Source organism: Arvicola amphibius, chromosome 5 (genome assembly GCF_903992535.2).
Source record: "Arvicola amphibius chromosome 5, mArvAmp1.2, whole genome shotgun sequence".
NCBI lineage: Eukaryota > Metazoa > Chordata > Mammalia > Rodentia > Cricetidae > Arvicola > Arvicola amphibius.
In genome coordinates, this window is record NC_052051.1 from 48,687,959 (window position 1) to 48,709,449 (window position 21,491).

Below are 21,491 nucleotides of genomic sequence, written 5' to 3' on the forward strand. Positions count from 1 at the left end.
CACGAAAATGTATAGATTTTTAAAGTATGCAAGATGACCCAGACAAATAGTGCGAGCTCTCTCATTCGGAGTCTTTGGTGTTATGTATACACGTGTATGAATGTGTGACTCTAGGATACGCAACTAGATAGGGGCCCATGAGAGGGAAAAATGCAGAAGGCCCACAACAGAACACACAACCAGAAAGGAAGCTACTGGGGGTAAAAAGACCAAGGGGGTGGAGGGTGGTAGGAGAATCAACAAATTTGTTTTTAAATGCCATAATTAAACCTAATACTTTGTGTACTGTTTTAATCAATTAAAAATTACTTTAAATAAATTTAATAAAAAGTTTAATCAAAAGCTTTAAAGGAGCAAATATACTTTGAGGCTAACCTTCCCGAGTCTGAAACCCTGGTCAGGATAAAAAGCAGACTTAATGAAGAGCCGCAGAAAGTATAAATATCTGTAATCACTTCCTTTCATGACCATAGTATCAACTGCATGTTTCTAAAAGCTAAGCCCTGAGCCAGGTATGTTGGGACACATCTGTAGCCCACTATCTGGGAGCCCAAAGCTAAAGGACTTGAGGTCTCCACCAGCCTGTACTGCAGAGTGAGCACAGCCTGTCTCAGTAACAACAAACCCCAAACCAAACCAAACAAATAGCATGCCCCTCTACTCCATTTGATGATGAAGGGATGAAAATATACCTTTTTCTTGAGAAAGCTGTTCCTCTTGGCGCTGGTGATGCGGTTTGTAAGGTGCTGCCCCCTGACTGAGCCCTTCAGCTACAAAGCCATCCAGAAAAGATAAAGAAGCGTCCACCTGCATCAAGTTAAGCAAAACCCAGGATTTAAAACAAAAAACAAAAAACATGTATTTGGAAGATTAGACTGTACCATCATATCTTTGACACATGTATCTTTTAAACTTTTTAGGTGAGATCCTTTTCCGGGGTCTAGTCAGCCTGACTGTACCCTCCATAACCCTCCAGATCTATCCTAAGTCCCACATCCAGTGCCCCACCTAGTTTGGCCACCCCTCCTGTGCCACTACCAACCTCTAGACTTCTGCTAAGACTTGCCCTACCTGCTCACAACCTACAGCCCCCTCCCCAGGCCACTTCCAAACTCTCCACCCAGTCATATTTTGCACACCCTTTTCCAGTGGCTAGCCAGGTGAGTTCACCTGCTCCTCCCTTCCCCACACTCGACCCAGTCCCCACATTTAACCCCAAGTTCCAGGCTTGAACTAGGACCCACATCCTGCACACCAACCCAGCAGTACCCTGTGGTCACCTGACCTCAGCTCACTTAAGCTACACTCAGCTTCTAGGCACAGCCCAACCTGCACATCCTGTGTTCTGCTCCAACATATATCATACACATACACAGAAAACGAAATTCCCCAGCTGGGCTGACAAGGTTTCCCTAAGAGCCACAGAAAAACTTTAACGTCATGAGAAGCTCTCTTTTGAGTTGCTGATCAGGGTTGTCCAAGAGACTCCCAAAACATACAGGCTACTGCCCTTGGTGTTTTCCAGAGGTAGACGGTAAATAGCTATTGCTGAAGACACTCAATCTCAAAACTATCAGAAGCTACAAACGAGACACTCTCCTGCTCCTATTTAGAGTAAGTGCTAAGTGAAACTGCTGTGTGAAGATCTGTCACTTGTATTGGTTTAATAAAATGCTGATTGGCCAGCAGCCAGGCAGAAGTATAGACAGGGCAACCAGAGTAAGAGAATTCTGGGAAGAGGAAAGGCAGAGTCTGTCACCAGTCAGATGCAGAGGAAGGAGGATGAGAATGCCTCACTGAGAAAAGGTACCAAGTCACATGGATAAACATAGACAAGAATTATGGGTTAAGTGGTAAGAGCTAGTTAATAATAAACCTGAGCTAATACCAAACAGTTAATAATTAATGTAACCTTTGTGTGTTTCTTTGGGGCTGAATGGCTGTGGGACCAGGAGGAACAGAAATTTCCATCTACATGGAAACTTTCTAACTCTCTCCTGTTAACATGAGAAAAACTGCAAGCTTCATCATATACGCTACAGAAACTATATTTTCTTCTTCTTCTTCTTTTTTTTTTTTTTGGTTTTTCGAGACAGGGTTTCTCTGCAGCTTTTTTAGAGCCTGTCCTGGAACTAGCTCTTGTAGACCAGGCTGGCCTCGAACTCACAGAGATCCTTCTGCCTCTGCCTCCCGAGTGCTGGGATTAAAGGCGTGCGCCACCACCGCCCAGCTTATATTTTCTTATATATCATACAATTACTCTATTTAGGAAACAATTTTAACAGAATAGAACACAGGATTCTTACCACTGTGTCTTCACAATTCTGAGTATCTTGAAGCAAGGTCTTCATAAGTTCCACATTTTCATGCAGATGCTTCAATTCAAATGCATGCTGTCTTAGACAAGTATCCAAAGACACAGTGAATTCTTGGATTAATTTCTCAACTATATGAGAAGAATGTGCTTGGGGTGTCAGCTTGGTCACTGCAGCAATCAACCAGGCTTTTGTTTCTGAAGAAATGGAGTCACTCATAAGTAACTTGTAGAGCCTGGTTATAACTTCCTCTGCACTTTCTTCACCTAAGAGGTAGGAATATTCTCCTAACACCTGGAATAAACACAGTGATTACATGTAAATACCAACTTGGAAAGGTCCATCGTCAGACCTACTGCTAGAATGAACTTCTATCTGTAGTAAACAGAACTTTATGATGAACAGTATTAAAGAAACACTGTAGATTATATTAAGAACGGTATCCTCAATACAAAAGAACTGGAACTCATCAGTAGCAATACATAAAGTAAATTACCTTTATAGGTTAGCATCTTCTGAACTTCCAGTTAGAAGTTGGTTTATTTTCCAGTAAGACTTTAAACAGGTAGGTCTCATATGTTAACAAGAGTAAGATTTTACAAAATCCAGATTTGTAGTATTTCTTAAGGTCTCTTATAAAGCACAGATTTCTAGTTTTTATCATTAGACAGTGTAATTTAGAGACTGTGGAGAGGATTCAGAGCATACATCTAGATAAGCATCACTTGACAATGACAAAGACAGTCCCCAGGACTGACATCAAGAACACTGACCATGTGCAGGGCATGGTGGCACACACATTTAATCCTAGCATTAGGGGGGTGGAGGCAGGTGGAGTTCGAGGTCAGCCTGCCGTTTACAAAGCCAGGACAGTCAGTGCTAAACAAAAAAACCCTTTCTTGAAAAAAATCAAAAAACAACAACAACAACAAAAAAGAATATTGATCGTGCTACATATATTTCTTTCTTTCTTTTTATCACATCTAACTTACTCAAGCAACATCCAGGACTGCTCTAACAATCATTTTATTAATGATAAAATTATCTTATAAATATAATTCAAGGAATATAAAATCTTCCCTGGGTGGCATTTACTACACAGGAAATGTCTTTAGCATACTAGTAGTAGCAGCAAAGAAGGAAAGTAAAGACGGGCTCAAAGGTGACCGCAAGGATGGAGCTGCTCGGAACAGGAGGAAAAGAGTGAGCGAGGAGGGAGTCAAGATCAGTGCCTATAAACCTAGCACCTGGGAGGCTCAGACAGTAGGACTGACATGAGTTCCAGGCAAACCAGCAGTGAGTCTCAGACCAACCAGGGCTACAGTGATAATCTGTCTGTTAAAAAGTCCAAAGGAAGATAACTAACAACAACAAAAACCAGTTAATTTTACAAGAGGCTTTAGCAAATAAAAGCCAGAAAGCTCCAGAAGAGCAGGTAACCCAAATTCTGTCTCAAAAATTAATTTTTGAAGGACTCTGTTTGTGAGAAGATTGATTGTTTCCTCTTATTATCCCATTAACTACACCCACACACCACCGATATCAGTTATATGTAAACCATACATAGAGGATCTGGGAACGTAATGTAGCTCAGTTAATTTTCCTAGCATACATGAAGACTGTGGTTTGATACCCAAGCAATCATAAAACCAAGCATGTGGTATATGCCCATAATCCTAGGAAGTAGAAGCCAAAGAATAGGAAGTTCAAGGCTTTCTATAGCTACACAGCAAGCCTGAGTCCAGTCCGAGATACATAAGAATGTCCAAAATAAAACAAAACAAAAATAAACAACAACAACAACAAACCACCCTTACCAAAGACCAGACCAGTGAGATGGTACAAAGAAAGGTTAAGCAAATAGTTTCTCTATAAAAGTTAACATTGGGCCAGGCAGTGGCAGAGCACATCGTTAATACCAGCACTCGGGAGGCAGAGACAGGTGGATCTCTGTGAGTTCCAGGACAAGCTCCAAAGCTACAGAGAAACTGTCTCAAAAAACAAAACACACACACTCAAAAAGCAAACACTGGGAAAGAAAATGGACAACTGAGAAGAGCTGAATGACTTCTGGAAGAAATATGTTGTTATAATAATTTGTATGTAATAGACTTTGCTCACCCAACTCATAACTTGAAGAAATCTCTGTGGATAGAAAGTATTTTCCATATCTAGTAAAGTAAGGTAAGACTGAACTGCATAGACTCTTAATTGTTGATCTTCTGTTTCATCATCAAAACCTACAAAGAAATTGGAGCCCCAGTTTAGTTTCCCTCAATTCCCAATGGCTGTAATAAAACACAATTAAAAACTCTTTACCAACCTTCTGCTAGCAGTCTCAGGAAGTTACTGAGAATATCAGGGTGCATTACATCTCCTCCCACTGAAAACACAGCATTCATTGTCTGAATAAACCATACGTTGTCAGGAGCATATGTGTCCAGTGTTAAGAACAAGTCACCTCCTCACGACACTCACTGAAATCATCCTCTGCAACAATCCTTTAAAAGGAACTCCGAGCCATGCCAGTGTGGCAGCTTTTATCTCTAACTTCTACCCAAAATGCTCTACAGTCCGGTTCTATATATAGAATGGGTGTTCAGCGAGTGAACAAACTGAGTTTACATTACTTTATCAAGCAATGCTTATATATAGCAGATATTCAATAAACAAACGTGAATAATTTGAAGAAATGAGCCAGCTATCTGTGACAAAGCAAAAAGATGGAAGATTCATACGTACTCCAGAGAGGCTAACGTTGTGTTCACCTGAGCACACTATTTCACCTCTTTCTAATGCCTATGTCATCAGTTCAAAAGTTGACCACTGCTAGGTCGAAGCTATCTAACAAATCCCAACAGATACCTAAAAAGAAGCCAACTCTCAAGAAGTCTATACGAATTTCTGAGGCTTAAGAATAGGGAATTCAAGTAATTGCTGGGTCCTTGAACTCAACTCACAAGCTGTCACATTTGTACCACCATTTCAAGTCAGCGCATAAAGGTATGTATGAGTCACAGTTGAAGCAAAGGATATTTCTCAGCCAGCTCAGCTATTTTGCCAACCAAGTTGATGATGATATACTCTTCTTTGCTCTGATGCAAATATTCAAGCATTTTCTGTACAATAACTGTCACATTCTGTGCATTTGTAATTCTGTAAAGAAGTTCCAGAGTCTAGTAAGAGAAAGAAAAACAGTATTAGAAAACCACACAATAACACCAATAAGTACAATAAATGTGTTTAGAATAAGCTAACTGTTCTGTTTATGTAGAGACTTTCAGGATAGTTAGCTCATGGATGATAAAGAAACGCCAGTTTCTCTGGGGTTGTAGCTCAGTGGTAAAGCACTTAATTGCCTAGGATATGAGAGGTGCTAGGTCCTATTCTCCAATACCACAAATTAAAAAAAGGAAAAAGTGTGAACTTGAACTAAGTGGGAGGGAAGAGGGGACTAATAAGATACATATGTGAAGGGGAAATGAAGAAATGGGGAGGGGCGAGTGCCACAAGGCTGGGAGACAGCTTTGTTTCTGCAGCCGAAAGGGTCCTCAGAATCTACACCATGACCAAAGGGGGCACAGTAAGGAGACTGATCCTCTATGGAAAGACTGATATGTGGGCCATATATTGGAGCTGTGGCACAGGATTGTTTTATTAAAAAGAAACCTAAAGTAGCCGGGCGGTAGTGACACACACCTTTAATCCCAGTACTCAGGAGGCAGAGACAGGCAGATATGGAACGAGTTCCAGGTCAGGCTCCAAAGCTACAGAGAAGCCCTGTCTTTAAAAACCAAAAAAAAAAAAAAAAAAAAAAAGGAAGCCTAAAGTAAAAAAGAAAAAATGAATAGATAAATAAAGTAAAAGGTTAATAATAAACTGTGTTGAACTTTATCCAACTATAAACCTATTAATAACACAAAAAATCATGTTGTATATCTGATAACGCAGATGGGCTGTGTACTTAGTTTTTACTGCCCTTGGAGTCTTGTTAATTTTTAGCTTTTACTTTTTTTTTTTTTCTTTTTTTGGTTTTTTGAGACAAGGTTTCTCTGTAGCTTTGGAGCCTTTCCTGAAACTAGCTCTTGTAGACCAGGCTGGCCTCGAACTCACAAAGATCTGCCTGCCTCTGCCTCCCGAGGGCTGGGGTTAAAGGCATGCGCCACCACTGCCCAGCCTAGTCTTGTTAATTTTTAAGTATTTAATATTAAATACTTGTCTAAATGTAAACGTGCATATGCAAATAATTTATATTTAAAATACCTTAAAAAACCCAAAATGCATAATCTTTATTTATTTTCTACTTTAAGTGCATTGGTATTTTGCCTGCATGTATGTCTGTGTCAGGGTGTTAGATCCTGGAGGTGGAGACATTAGTAAGCTGTCATGTGGGTGTTGGGAAATTGAACCCAGGTCCTCTGGAAGCACAGTCAGTGCTCTTAACCGCCGAGCCATCTCTCCAGCACCCCATCTTTTAAAACACTACAACTGTCAGGCATAACACAGTGTTTAGTCAAGCTACATTTTTACCTCATTTCTTTGAAGTTATTAAGTATTTAATATTCTTTGTTTTTTAAGACCTAGAGTTTATTTATTTTGTTTTGTGTGTATGTGTTTTGCCTGTGTGTATGTCTGTATAACATTTGTGTTCCTGGTAACTGCAGAGCCAAAGAAGGCACTGGATGCCCCGATATTGTGAACCATCATGTAGGTGCTGGAAGTCAAACCTGGGTCCTTTGTCAGAGCAGCAAATGCTCTTAACCACTGAGTCATCTCCCCAGCTCCACATTCTCTTTTCAAAATCCTCATTATAATATGCATGGTGGTGACACCTTTAATCCTAGCACTCAGGAGGTAGAGGCAAATGGATCTCTGAGCTTGAGGCCAGCCTGGTCTACAGAGTGAGTCCCAGGACAGCCATGGCTACATAGTGAAACCCTGTCTCTAAAAACAAAAAAACAAAGCAAATCCTCATTATAATAGCTGGGCATGGTGGCATATGACTTCAATCCCAGCACTAGGGAGAGACAGAGGTATGCCTCTGTGAGTTCAAGACCAGCCTGGTCTACAAGGCAAGTTCCAGGATAGCCAGTGGTGTTATGCAAAGAAATCCTGTTTTGGAAAAAAAATCCTCATTATGTTTTAAATTGGAAGTAAACTTCTAACTTTTCTTAAAAAGGCCCATATACCACTTTAACTAAGATACAGTGATTTCTCTACAAGAGAATGAACAGCACTCTTTATGTAGATACCTAAAGAGACACTGGATCAATTTAATAAAAGGAAGACACATAATCACAACTTCTCTTCCATAAAGTTCAAATTATCTTACAGTTCTACAGAATTTTATCAATTCTCTTATTTAAGAGTGAATTCATTTAATAGCCATCATAAATTATGTATTATATATAACTGGGGTATGTTTATTTTATACCAATACAAGAATCCAGGTCTAGAATTCAGTTCCTTTTGTCATAGTACTTACATAAAAATCAATAACATCATATACATAATTGGACTCTGTTGGGGAATATTATTTTAAGGTATGTTGCTTTTGTTTATGCTGCGTGTGTTTAACTCTGTGAAGCTGTGATTCTTTTTGGTCTAAAATACCCAATGGTCCTAATAAAGAGCTGAATGGCCAAAAGCCAGGCAGGAGCAAGGATGGGTGGGGCTGGCAGGCAGAGAGGATAAACAAAAGGAGAAACAAAGAGGAAAAGGAGCAATGAGAGAACAAGGGGAGGACTTCAGGGGTCAGCCGGCAGACCAGTCAGCCAGGGAGTAAGAGTGAAAGTTAGCTACACAGAAGTAGCACTAAGAAGGAAAAAGCCCAAAGGCAAAAGGCAGTTGGGATAATTAAAGTTAAGAAATGCTGGCAAGAAACAAGACAAACTAAGGCTGGGCATTCCTAACTAAGAATACGCATCTGTGTGTGATTTATTTGGGAGTTGGTGGCAGACCCCCCCCCAAAACAAACAAAAACAAAAATAAAAAAAGAGCAAAAAGAGTAAAATATATCATATTACAACAGGACCCAAGCTTTCCAGCTTGTAAATTAAGAACATTCCTGTGGGCTGGCTATTGTGACACACTTACAATCCTAGCATTTGGGTGACTTGAGACGGGGGCATCATGAGTTTGAGTCTAGCCTGTGCTACACAGCAAGACCCTGTCTCACAAGACAAAAATCTCATTATAGTAGTACTTTGTAGAAAACTAAGAGCTTTCCGTGAGGGACACTTGACAGTTAACAGCGGCTGGAGAAGGGGTCAGCTTTCTTCAGCCATGAGCCACCCAAGCTCATGAAAGCAACTCTGAACACTCGCACACAGACGCGATGGGAGGAGAAGGGTTGCAGCTGAAGGGGGTAAGAGAGGGTAACAGGAGGTGAAAATGAAGAACATGCATTATACATACCAGACTGTCAAAGAACAAAAATGAGATTTTAAAAACAGAAAGAATAATATATATATATATATAAGACTTAAAATATACTCACATACATACACACATACACACACACTGGCCATCATTGAATCTCTCTGAAGAAGATCAAAAAAAATTTAAAAACTTACCACCTTAACACACTATTCAAAAATTTTACCTCTCTCTTTTAAAAAAGGAGATTTAATTTTTATTTATGTGGATCTGTATCTGTGTCTGTGTGAATGTATGCCACATGTGTGCAGGTGCCTAGGAACCAGGAGAGGGCATCGGATCCCTCTGCCATTGGAGGGTCCTCTGGAAGAGTAGCAAGCACTCTTAACTGCTGAGTCATTCTCTCTTCAGCCCTAATTTACCTCTCTTTTAATAATGGGATCAGGGTGGTCTAGGCATTCAATTATGGTTATCTGGTGTTGAAGAGCCAGAGAAGGATCCTGCTGGATAACATAGGTAAGAGCCTTCAGTCCTAGAAATAAAGATCACATTACAGTTCAACGACCTGAAATACGTACCCAGCAAGTCTCAAAAGCCCTCTCTCCAATTTCCACCATAAGAACCAATCACCTTACCTAAATATTTGAGGTTTATTTTAGGTGACAGAACAAATTTTCCAATGCACTTGGCAGCCTTCTCAAGTAATTCTGATTTAGGATAAATAGAATAGATTGTGTGTACACATTCAAACAGAATAGCTAAGGAAAGAAAATACAAAATGACAGATATATTTAAGTACAACAGAAGAACAATTTTGTGTAGAACTTGAAATTAACTGGAGGCTATGTTTTAGTCTAAAATCTTATTTATAAAATATTTCTAGAGAAACAATCTTTATTTTCATGCTTATACAGTTATCTGGGTTAAGTTAATACAGTACAACTCAAAGAAAATTTCATCACCAGTAAAAAAATAATTATGTATTCTTTAATACAACAAGTATACACTGAACACCCATACAGCCAGAAATGGTATTAACACTATGGATACAACAGTGAACAAAACAGATAAAACTCCTGCCCTTCAGAGGCCTACAGTCTAACACACACATTGAAAAATACATTCATCATTTCTACATAGATCTTCCCAACACTCCTCAAATACTTTAAAATAACCTTCGAGTAGTTTCTACCACATATACAATAACCATCTTAGTATGCACAGCCATGTATTTCAAAGGGAGGGGTCACTATTTAAGAATCTTCACGCTACTTCTTTAAAAGTAATCTCTAATATATAGAACAGGCTATTGTATATCTTGAAAATGTTTAATTTAGTTTTCTGATAAAGTCAAAAGAATAACTGATTAAAGAGAATACAAATTCTTTCAAACTCATTTAAAGCCCATGAGCTGACGCATTTGGCTGAGTAAAGGATCACTGAGGCTGAGGTGGCAGCTCAGTGGGTGAAGCGCTGGCTGGTTCAGATCCCCAGGACCCACAGAAAAGCGAGCACGGCAGTGCAGGTCTATAACTCCAGCCCTGAAGGAAGAGAGCAGGGTCAGCCAGTCTAATCAGGGTCAATAAAGAGACCGGTCTCAAAGACAAAGGGAAAGAAGTGGGCTGGGAAGATGCTTGCTGCCCTTGCAGAGGACCAGAGTTCAGTTCCCAGCACCCACAATGGGTAGATCCCAGCTCCAGGGGAGTCTGATGTTCTCTTCTGGCTTCTGAAGGAACATGCACTCACATGCACAAACTCACATATATACACAAACACACATGATTAAAAATAAAATAAGTCTCAAATGAAAAAAAAATAAGGTGAAGGATGATAAGAGGAAGACACGAGAAGTCAACCTCTGACCTCTACATTTTCACACAAGAAAGAACACACAAAGGTGCGCACACACAAATATACCACACACATGGATATACAACATACACACACATCCAAAGAGAAAGAGGATAATTATTAAGACATCATTAAGTCTTATAAGGCCTGTGCAATCCTAGCATCTGAAAGGAGACATAAAGCAAAACTGAGGTAATGCATGCTGGTAATTCCAGCATCCAGGAGGCCGAGACAGAAGGAATGCTGAAAGAGAAAGGCCAGCATGACTACATTGTGACCTCCAGGCCAACCAGGAAGAAGAGTAAGACTCTATCTCAAAACAAAAACATATAAAGAAAACAACAACAACAACAACAACAAAGTGAGACGTAGTAGAGCACAGAATCAGCAGACATAAACAAGTACAAGGCAAAGAACAGCAAGTGCCAACAGCATCACTCCATCCCCACAGCCCAGGCTGTAGCCATCACACTTTCCCTCATGTACGCTTCTAAGATGTTCAACATACAACCAGCAGGCCCTCACATTAGACGGCGCACATCAACTAATGCACAAATATTCTGCAATACCTTCCATAGCTGAGGAAAATAAATCAGAATCTGAATTCCTATTCAAGAAGGGAGCTGATTTTTAATCTAAATACTATACAGCAAGTGAACCTAAAAACATGGACTATATATTCAGATAGGTACTAAAATGGGCAAACCACCAGAACCATCCTGAACCTACTTTTGTAAGCCTATGCACTAAGAATTATTTTTATATTTTACAAAAAGGGAGAGAGAGGGGGTGAAATGGCTCAGTGGGTAAAGTGCCTGCCACACAAGCTGGTGACCTGAATTTGATCCCAGGACCCACATGTGGGAGAGGAGAACACACCCTAAGTTGTCCTCTGGCTTCCACAGGCAAGATATGGAACATAAGCATTTTTGTGGGCACCCACACATAGATAATAAGAGGAAATTAAGGTATTTTAAAAAAGGAGAACATGCAATAGAAAACTATGTGAAACCTGGCATGGTAACATGCTTATAACCCCAGCACTAAGGTAGAGGCAGGAGTATCAAGAGTTGAAGCCACCATCATCTACGTAGTGATTTGAGGCTAACACAGGCTCTGTGAGATTTTGTTTCAAAAAAGGAATCTATGTGACTTGAAAAATCTAAAATATTTAATATCATGAGCGCTATTTGGGGAAAAAAAAGGGCTGGAAAGATGCTCTTAACTAAGAGCACTGCTGGTTCCTGCAGAGGGCCTGAGTTCAATTCCCAGCAACCACACGACCATCTATAATGAGATCTGGGGTCCTCTTCTGGCCTGTGGGCATGCATGCAGGCAGAACAACATATACATAATAAATAAATAAATCTTAAAAAATAAAAACAGCCTGGCAGTGGTGGCACATGCCTTTAATTCCAGCATTGGGAGGCAGAGACAGGCAGATCTCTGTGAGTTCAAGGCCAGCCTGGTCTACAGAGCTAAAGTTCCAGAACAGGCACCAAAGCTACAGAGAAACCCTGTCTCAAAACAAACAAACAAACAAACAAACAACCTTGTTGAACCTTGAACTTTTACAACAGTCCTAAGTAAGATTTAAAACAATGGTATTCTGTTTTCCTATTATAACTGATATTTTTTTCTTGTCATTCAGAACTCTTCTGGGATCACAGGCAGTGCTCACACTCACACGCAGAGCCCCACAGCACTTCAGGCTCTATCAGCCGAGCTACAGCTTCTCTATTTGGCAGGTTTGTAAAATTATTTTCCCACCTAGAGTTCTCCAACACTACACAAATCTGAATATATGCTTCTAACTGAAAGAACAGCCTCTATGTCATTCCCTCTCTTGGCAGTGGTTAAAATAAAAGGTGCGTCTGCAAGTTTCTAAGTTTAAAAATGTATCAGGACCAGAGAGATGGCTAGTGGGAAAGGCATTTGCCACAAAATCCTGGCAACCTGAGTTCAATTACTGGAGCACACAGAAAAGTAGATGGAGAAAAAAATTGTGCTCTGATTCTACATGTAAACCTATACAGATAGATCATAAATACACAGACCATTAATAATAATAAAGCATTATACTTTGTTTACTTTTCTATAACAATCTAAACCCTAACCTAAACACCAGGCATAAATTAAATTATAAAAAAGAATTTAAGCACATATTTAGAGGATGTCACAATTTCGCAGCTGAAAAGAGCTCAGTTGGTCAAGCAAGCATGAGGAACAAACATGAGGACCTCTGTTAGTTCCCTAGAACCAACAGAAAAGCCGGACATAGTGGCACATGCTTGCAGTCCCAGTGCTGGGGAGGCAGAGAGAAAAATACCTGGACCACACTGGCCAGCCAGCCTGACCTAATCAGCAGGCCCAGGTCCTAGTGAAAGACCCTGTATCAGGAATTAAGATGGATAGCTCCTAAGGAGCACCACCAACACTGCTTCCTGGTCTCTACATTCCACATGTGGTTACCCCCCCATACATCTATAGTCACAGCGACACCCAACACTGCCCTCTGGCCTCCACACGAATGTACACACACATGCAGGTGTACATACACATACTTGCATATCTATACTCACTCATACAAAGCCACAATTTCAAATTACTATTATCTTCAGGGCTTACATTAACCCAGAGAACCATCTTAGAATTAATGCATAAAATTTCACTGGACTGTATATTATTGTAAAGCAGACTTAGCTCCAACACTGAAAAGCACTACCAGCCATTAGGAAACCATGTTCATATTTACCTACCATAAGTGACATTGTGGTTTAACTCGGCTCTTCGTAAGGACTCATCAAGAACATCATACATTAATTCACTTGTCCTGTTTAAGAGATATTTTATTTGCAGGAGAATTATAGCATTCTAACCCAACAAAATAGATTCTCAAACTTCTCTCTCTTTAAAAATGAGGATCTACAGAAGACAAGCGAAAAAAATTCATTTTACAGTAAAGGTATACAAATTTCACATCAAAAGAACTCATTTGGTCTTTTCATGAGAAAAACTTCCTTCTTTACTAAAGTGACTAACTTAGCCAATGAGGAGATACACAGAGGTCAGCCAACACTGCCCCAATCTGGTCCTAGTTTACGAACCAGCTTCTTATTTGATCATGCATGCCCTCTTATAATTTTATTAATAACAAAAATTTCTGCTTTATGCTACAATATTAGTGTTTCACATATCCTTGGGCTGTGAAGATGGCCTTGCCATTAAAGACGAGGCTCACAACCAAAAAATATTCTACATATCCAGATTATTTCAGAAAAGATCAACTTGTTTGTTGTGAGAAAAATATTCAAATTCTGGTCTTTTCCTGAAGAGTAACTAGGAACAAATTTTTAATTTCCACCCTTTATTAAGAATAAACCACTTGCCAGGCAGTGGTGGCACACTCAGGAGACAGAGGCAGGAGGATCTCTATGAGTTCGAGGTCAGTCTGGTCTGCAAAGCGAGCTCCAGAACAGCCAGAGCTGTTACACAGAGAAACCCTGGCTCAAAAAACTAATAAATAAATAAATAAATAAAGTAATAAAATAAAAATAAACCATTTATGTTTTTGTGGCCTTTGACTATATGACAGTTAATTGAAGTAGATACTTTTAAACACAGTTTCTGTAGCCCTAGCACTCTGCCCTCAACAGGCTGACACAAGAACTAATGCTTCTCAGCTGGTAATTGTCTCTAAAAAAAATTATTTATTTTTATTTATTATGTATACAATATTCTGTCTGTGTGTATGTCTGCAGGCCAGAAGAGGGCACCAGACCCCATTACAGATGGTTGTGAGCCACCATGTGGTTGCTGGGAATTGAACTCAGGACCTTTGGAAGAGCAGGCAGTGCTCTTAACCTCTGAGCCATCTCTCCAGCCCCTACTTGTTATTTTATTATGTATTTTTTCCTCTATAGCAGGAATCCTTCTACAAAATTCAACAATACTGCCCCTAGATTATAGTATAGTTTCTCAATTTTACAAGCCAAGGTCTTGTCAAAGAGGCAAAAACCTCATAAAAATGGAAACAATTATGGACATGGTTGAGCTAAATATTAATAACCCGAGTTGTACAATGCTAGAAAACACAAGAAACTATTCAAATAATAGATATAAAACACTTTTCTAAGAAAAATTTAAAATTAAATACTTTATAATCATGTTAGGAAGTAACATTTTTACTTCACTGCATTGAGCTAATAGTACTGTATGGATTATATTTAAAAAATCATTTTTATTTTATATGTATAGGTGTTTAGATTTCTTGTATGTCTGTGTTCCATGTGCATGCCTGTTGCCTATGGAGGCCAGAAAAGGGTGCTGGAGTTACAGATGGCTGTGAGCTGCCACAAGGGTAATTGAATTTGAGGCTTCTGGAAGAGCAACAAGTGTTCTCTTAACCTCTTCAATCTCTTCAGTCCCATGAACATAGAATGTCATTATAGTTGGTTCAAAAGAGAAAATGAATATTCTAATTTTCCACAGCATAGGAAAATGAATATTCTAATTTTCCACTCTATATATTTGTTTAACTGAGCCTAGCTACCATTTGGCTGAACTATCTGAAGGTAAAGAGTATCTTACTCATCTTTTTTATTTTGTTTTGTTTTTTAAGACAGGGTTTCTCTGGTTGTCCTGGAACTTGCTCTGAAGAGTAGGCTAGCCTTGAACCCACAGAGATCTACCTGCCTTTGGCGAGTGCTGGGATCATAGGTGTGTGCCACCACATCTTTGCATATAATGTCCAAATTCATCCACAAAGAAGGTAATGACAACACAATTAGTACATAAATTTGCTAAGCATTATCCTGAAGTTAATCCTGACAACACATTAAGCCCTTTTCTAGACCAGTAAGGTATATATAATACAATACCATGAAATTACTAATTTTCAGGTAGAATTCCAATAACCTTGACCTAGAGCTCCATGGTATAATAGGGCAGAATTATATAAGCTCGGTCAGAACCGGTGAGGACTCAAGAGAGGTGAATCCTGAGGTGAAGCAATAGACTGAAGGATGGTCCCTTCATAAGATAAGAACTAAACACAGATGAACCCAATGATATTAATTAACCCATTAATGTTATTAATGAACCCATTAATGCCAGAACACTGATTAACAAATATTTTCTTAGGACAGAAAGAGCCTTGCTCTCAAAGAAATTAAATGTAGTTAGACAGACTTGCTCTCAAATACTTCAGAAAACATTTTAAAAGCAGTAATTGTATGTGAACTGGGCACAGAAGAGCGTGCTGGTAGTCCAGGAATGCAGGGTGGAAACAGGAGGATCAGAAGTTCAAGGTCATCCTTAGCTACCAGTGAGCCTGGGACAGCCTGGAATCCATGAGACTAAATATAAAAACCAAGAATTCTAAGGTATATGTAAATAAGGTGGTTTGAATGAGAACAGCCACCAAGGGCTCATATATTTGAATATTTGGTCCCCAGTTGTTTGGGGACAACTGTTTGGAAGGATTATGGGGCCTTGTTGGAGGATCCAGGGTGGGCTCTGAGTTTACAAAAGTCCTGGTATTCCCCGTAGCCCGCTCTTTCTGCCTCGTGTTTGTGGATCAGCTGTGAGGTCTCAGCTACTTCCCCAGCGCCGTAACTACTGCCTGCCTGCCTGCCACCATGATCCCTGCGCTATGATGGTCATAGACTCCGCTATCCTCTGAGAGTCCCCAATTAAATGTTTCATTTATAAGTTGCCTTTGTCATGGTGTTTTGTCACGGCAACAGAAAAGTAACTAAGATTGAAAGTGGTACCAGGGAGTGAGCTATTGCTGTGGCAGACCTGACCATGCGGTGTTTTTCTGTTGGTTTTGTTTGTAGAAAAGTGGAAGAGTTGCACTAAGAAACTATGGAATGTTATAAGTGGGACTTAAGGGACCATCTTACTTAGGAGCGTGAAAGACAGTGGTGCTGAAAACAATGTGGACTGTGGAGGCCTAGCTCAAGAGGGTTCAGATGAGAACAATATTAGCAACTGTGTTAGAGATCATGCTTGTGATATTCTGGTAAAGAATGTTGCTGATTTCTGCCCTTGTCTTAAGGATAAGCTGGGCAGTGGTGGCGTATGCTTTTAATTCCAGCACTTGGAAGGCAGAGGCAGGCAGATCTCTGTGAGCTCAAGGCCAGCCTGGTCTACAGAGTGAGTTCCAGGACAGGCTCCAAAAGCTACAGAGAAACCCTGTCTCGAAAGACTAACTGACCAACAAACAAAATAAATGAAAAAATAAAAGAACCTGCCTGAGGCTAAACTGAAGAGGTCTGGACTAATGTTGTTGACTGTACCACAAGGTTATTAGCATCACTCTTATGCAGATCTGCAATGAGAAGGAGTGAGCCAGCAAGTGGTACTCCTCCGTGACCTCTGCATCAGCTTCTGCTTCCAGGTTCCTGCCTTGTGTGAGTGAGTTCCTACGCTCACTGCTTTTGATGGTGAACTGCTATATGGAACTGTGAACAAAATAAACCCTTTCCTCCACAAGTTGATTTTGGTCACAAAAGGTCACAGAGTTCCATCACAGCAATAGAAACTATGTACAATGTATGACATGTACAATTCTTGGAACTTAAAAAAAGTCTATTTCAAAAAGCATGACAAAAATTGTACACACATACATACATACATACATACACACACACACACACACACACACACACACACACACACCCCTCTATCTCCAAGTGGATCAAGACTTGGCAAAGGACAGCTATAGGTCTGAGACAATCAGAGAGCTGTTGTTTGTTTAGTTTTATTTTCAGTATTAAGAAATTAGGGTTTGGGACTAGAGAGATGACTCAGTGGTTAAGCAAACTGCTCTTCTAGAGGACCCAGGTTCAACTCCCCACACCCACATAGTTGCTCACAACTACCTGTACCTCCAGTTCTAGGGGAACTTGACACCCTTTTCTGGCTCCCATGGCACCAGGCACACATATGGTCACAGACATGCATGCAGGTAAAACATCCATACACATAAAAATTTAAAAAATAAAACAGAAACTACAATTTTATTGAAGGCCTAAAGGGACAACAAAATTAGCACAAGAATAGACACGATGAGTAGGATGTGAAAATCCTCAGATCATATAGCATCAACTCCCAATGTGACCTTCCTAAAGTGTCCAATAGCCTCTCTAAAACACAACTGGTGTCATCAGGAGATGATCGAATGTGGAGTTTTCTCTAATTCTTCTTAATTCTTTTACTTCTTTTGTGCTTGAAAACTAAATTCTCTTTGCTGTTGATATAAATTTTATTCTAAATTTCTACTATGGAAAAATTTAAAGATATACAAACATTACAAACCCAATAAAGAGTAGTGTAAACTGGGTGGTGGTGGCATATGTCTTTAATCCCAGCACTTGGGAGGCATAGGCAGGTGGATCTCTCTGAGTTTGAGGCCAACCTTGGCTATTAAAGCTAGTTCTAGGTCAGGCTCCAAAGTTACAGAGAAACCCTGTCTCAAAAAATCAAAAAAAAAAAAAAAAAAAAAAAAAAGAAAGAAAGAAAGAAAAAAAGAGTAGTGTAAACCCTTATTACCTCACTTACACAGCTGAGTCACGGCCAACTTTAATTCCTACACATAAAGATTATTTTTGAAGTAAATTCTAGATTAACATTTATTGCCTTAGGCATGAATGTTTCAAAATCAAATGCAGTTATACAAGATAATATAGATGATATAGACAGATACATTCACAGTTCGTTTGTAACACACACATATATGTATCTACTGTCACAATTCCTTACTATTTTATGTCCAATTTGTACTTAATTATCAGTTATATCACAGTTTCCTTGAAAATCAGGATCCAAATAAGACCTATTCCTTTTTATTTACATTTATTTATTAGTTTTGTGTGTATATATCCATGCGTGTGTACATGTGTGTGCTCACACAGACTGGAGGTCAGAGAACACTGTAAGAGTCATCATGGGTTTCAGGCTTGGTGGGGAGCACTTTTACCTTCACAGCCATCTTGCCAGCCCACGACCCACACACTGTATTTGGCTATCTCTTCTAAAGTTCTCTAATCTGCATAGTCTCACTTCTCAGTTTTCTCTTCCATCTAATTGATAAAAATCGTGCCCGCTATTTCTCTACAGTATATATCTTGTAGTTAGCTTAGCATCATCTCTCTCTCTGTGTTACCTATAAGATGGTAACTAACTCTAAAGTCTGAATTTAAATTTCACACAGGTGCTTCCAAGAGACAATCTCTATCTTTGCTAAAGCAGATAATATTATACTTTGTTTTCCTTTTTGTGACTTCTATGTTTTCATTAGCACCTATTAATAAAAATGGGCTTTATCATGAAATTTTCATAGTATACATAATCTATTTTGGTCATATTCACTCCTATTCACGGCTGCAAATGTGAATAGTTTTTATGCGTTAAAAAAAGACAAAAGAAATGTACAGTCCATCTGAAATTTAGGCTTTAGTGTTTATAAAACCCTTTCCCGGAACATAGTAAATGTGCTATCTACGGTTGTTTAGCTCTATGACAACAGAGTGGAGTAGCTGCAGCAGACAGCACATGACTCACACAGGTGAAATTTACCGGTTCACCCTCTATGCTAATGATCAAGCAACTATGCTTCACAAGGGGAAAATGTGGGTAAGCTAGGAATGTCCCAGCAACCTGAAGGACTCTGTTCTTACATTGGTTTATTCACCACCAGTAAGCTGGTAAGTGCTAGGAATTTTGGTTTTTCACGAAACTTCTCCGTGAGCAAGCGCAGGCTATGATGTGGTGTGGTCACACTGTGACCTGGAGAGCCTACCTTTGGTCGTCCTTTCCCAGCAGGCCCAGTATTCTCAAGAGCTGGATCTGTAACCATGGCGCTGGCACACTGTGGTAACTAAACTCAACTGGGAGCTTTCCTCCCACCACTTGCTTTAAAATTGTCACAAAACTCTCAGTCAGATCTTTATATCCAGAGGAATTTTCCTACGTTAAAAAAAAAAAAATCTGTTAATAATGTTTTTTCTTACCTTTCTTTCTTTTTTTCTTTTTCCTTTTTTTGAGACAGGGTCTCTCATATAAGCCAGAGCTGATCTCAAATGTGCTATGTGGCCAGCATTATTCTTTTATATCCATATATACATATATATACATACATTTTATAATTTCATGCATCAATACTGTATTTACATCGTGTTCATTCCTCCTTCTTACCCTACCAATCCTCTCATGTCCCTCCTCCACTCTCTCTCAAATTCATGACCTCTTTTTAATTACTATTCTCTCTCTCTCTCTCTCTCTCTCTCTCTCTCTCTCTCTCTCTCTCTCTCTCTCTCTCACACACACACACACACACACACACAACCTGCTGAGTCCACTGAGTGTTACTCATATGTATATGCGTTTAAGATAACCACCTGGTATTAGATAGCTTATTAGGGGCTCATCCCTAGAGAAGACTGACTCTCCGTAGCCATTAACTGTCCGTAGCTCTTCATCGAGGGATGTGACCTTGTGAGATTTCTCCCATCCACAATGGGATGTCACCTGGTATCATTGTTCAGGCTTTGTTTAGGTGACCACATAGTTGGGATCATGTGTGCAGCTCCCTCTCACATTACAGAAGATACTACCTCACAGCAGATGCCCTGGCCTTCTGGATCTTACAATCTTTCCATCCTTCTCCAGGGTGTAGGAGTTATTTTGTAGATGTAACTATTGCAGTTGGGCACCCCACAGTCAGTTGTCCCCTAAAGTTGGACCAGTGTGGACTGGAACTCCTGATCTTTCTTGCATACAATTCATATTATTAGCAATTTACAAAAGTTGCATTTAGAAGTAAATAGCAGCATAAAATATATTTGTGTGTGAGTATAGTAGATATATGCACATGTGTGTGCAAGACTGTGTGCCTATGCACATGCAGAGTCCAGAGGAGGATTCTGGGACTCCTGCTCTATCATCCTTTACCTTATTCCCTTGAGGCAGGGTTTCTCACTACACCTAAAACAAGACTGTCAGCCAGGAGGCCTAGACCCTTTTGTCTCTGCCTCCCTCAGCACTAGGGCTACAGGCACACACATGGATCACAGCACTAGGGCTACAGGCACACACATGGATCACAGCACTAGGGCTACAGGCACACACACGGATCACAGCACTAGGGCTACAGGCACACACACGGATCACGGCACTAGGGCTACAGGCACACACATGGATCACAGCACTAGGGCTACAGGCACACACACGGATCACAGCACTAGGGCTACAGGCACACACATGGATCACGGCACTAGGGCTACAGGCACACACAGATCATGACACTAGGACTACAGGCACACACATGGATCACGGCACTAGGGCTACAGGCACACACATGGATCACGGCACTAGGGCTACAGGCACATATGGATGGCCATGCCCAGCTTTTACATGTGTGCTAGGATCTGGTCTCAGACCCTCCTGCTTGTGCACAAGCATTCTTACCCATGAACCAACTTTCTAGCCTGATAATGGTATAAAGTATTAATCATTTTATTGAAATATCTGCATTTTCTTCAAATTCCATAGTGATAGTTACAATGGTAACGACTGAGCACATGCTGAAATTACCAACTTACCTTAATCATCCTAAGGTATATATGCAAAGAGGCAGCCATGACTCCAACATCTCTGTCACAAAGTGCTTTCCGAAATTTAGTATGGATATGTTGTACTTGATTAGGGGCAATGACATAAAATTTGTATAATGCCAGAACTGCTTTTCTTCGTATAATCTCCCTAAGGATAAAAAATGAAATATAAACAAGGTAACCTGGGCTACCAAGTTAATTATTTATTCTAATGCAGCAAAGTATGAAAAAGACAAAAATCTTACTTCTTTATAAAGAAGACCCCCTTCTGGGGGAGGGAAGTCTGTATGTGGAAACATGTTCGTGTGTAGAGGCCAGGCTGTTATCA

The 21,491-nt window shown here is 39.9% G+C and overlaps 1 protein-coding gene across 1 annotated transcript in view; it reads right to left on the reverse strand.

The window, feature by feature from the left end:
• Positions 1-21,491, reverse strand: part of Ap4e1 (adaptor related protein complex 4 subunit epsilon 1) — a 57,275-nt gene that overhangs the window by 17,832 nt on the left and 17,952 nt on the right. Inside the window, exons 6-15 of the mRNA XM_038330831.1 lie at positions 21,152-21,311; positions 19,351-19,517; positions 13,304-13,377; positions 9,329-9,451; positions 9,116-9,225; positions 5,352-5,491; positions 4,639-4,751; positions 4,437-4,555; positions 2,307-2,609; positions 693-807 (exon numbers count right to left, since the gene is read on the reverse strand). Coding sequence (XP_038186759.1) covers positions 693-807; positions 2,307-2,609; positions 4,437-4,555; positions 4,639-4,751; positions 5,352-5,491; positions 9,116-9,225; positions 9,329-9,451; positions 13,304-13,377; positions 19,351-19,517; positions 21,152-21,311 — 1,424 coding nt within the window. The remainder of the gene's footprint in view (positions 1-692; positions 808-2,306; positions 2,610-4,436; positions 4,556-4,638; positions 4,752-5,351; positions 5,492-9,115; positions 9,226-9,328; positions 9,452-13,303; positions 13,378-19,350; positions 19,518-21,151; positions 21,312-21,491) is intronic.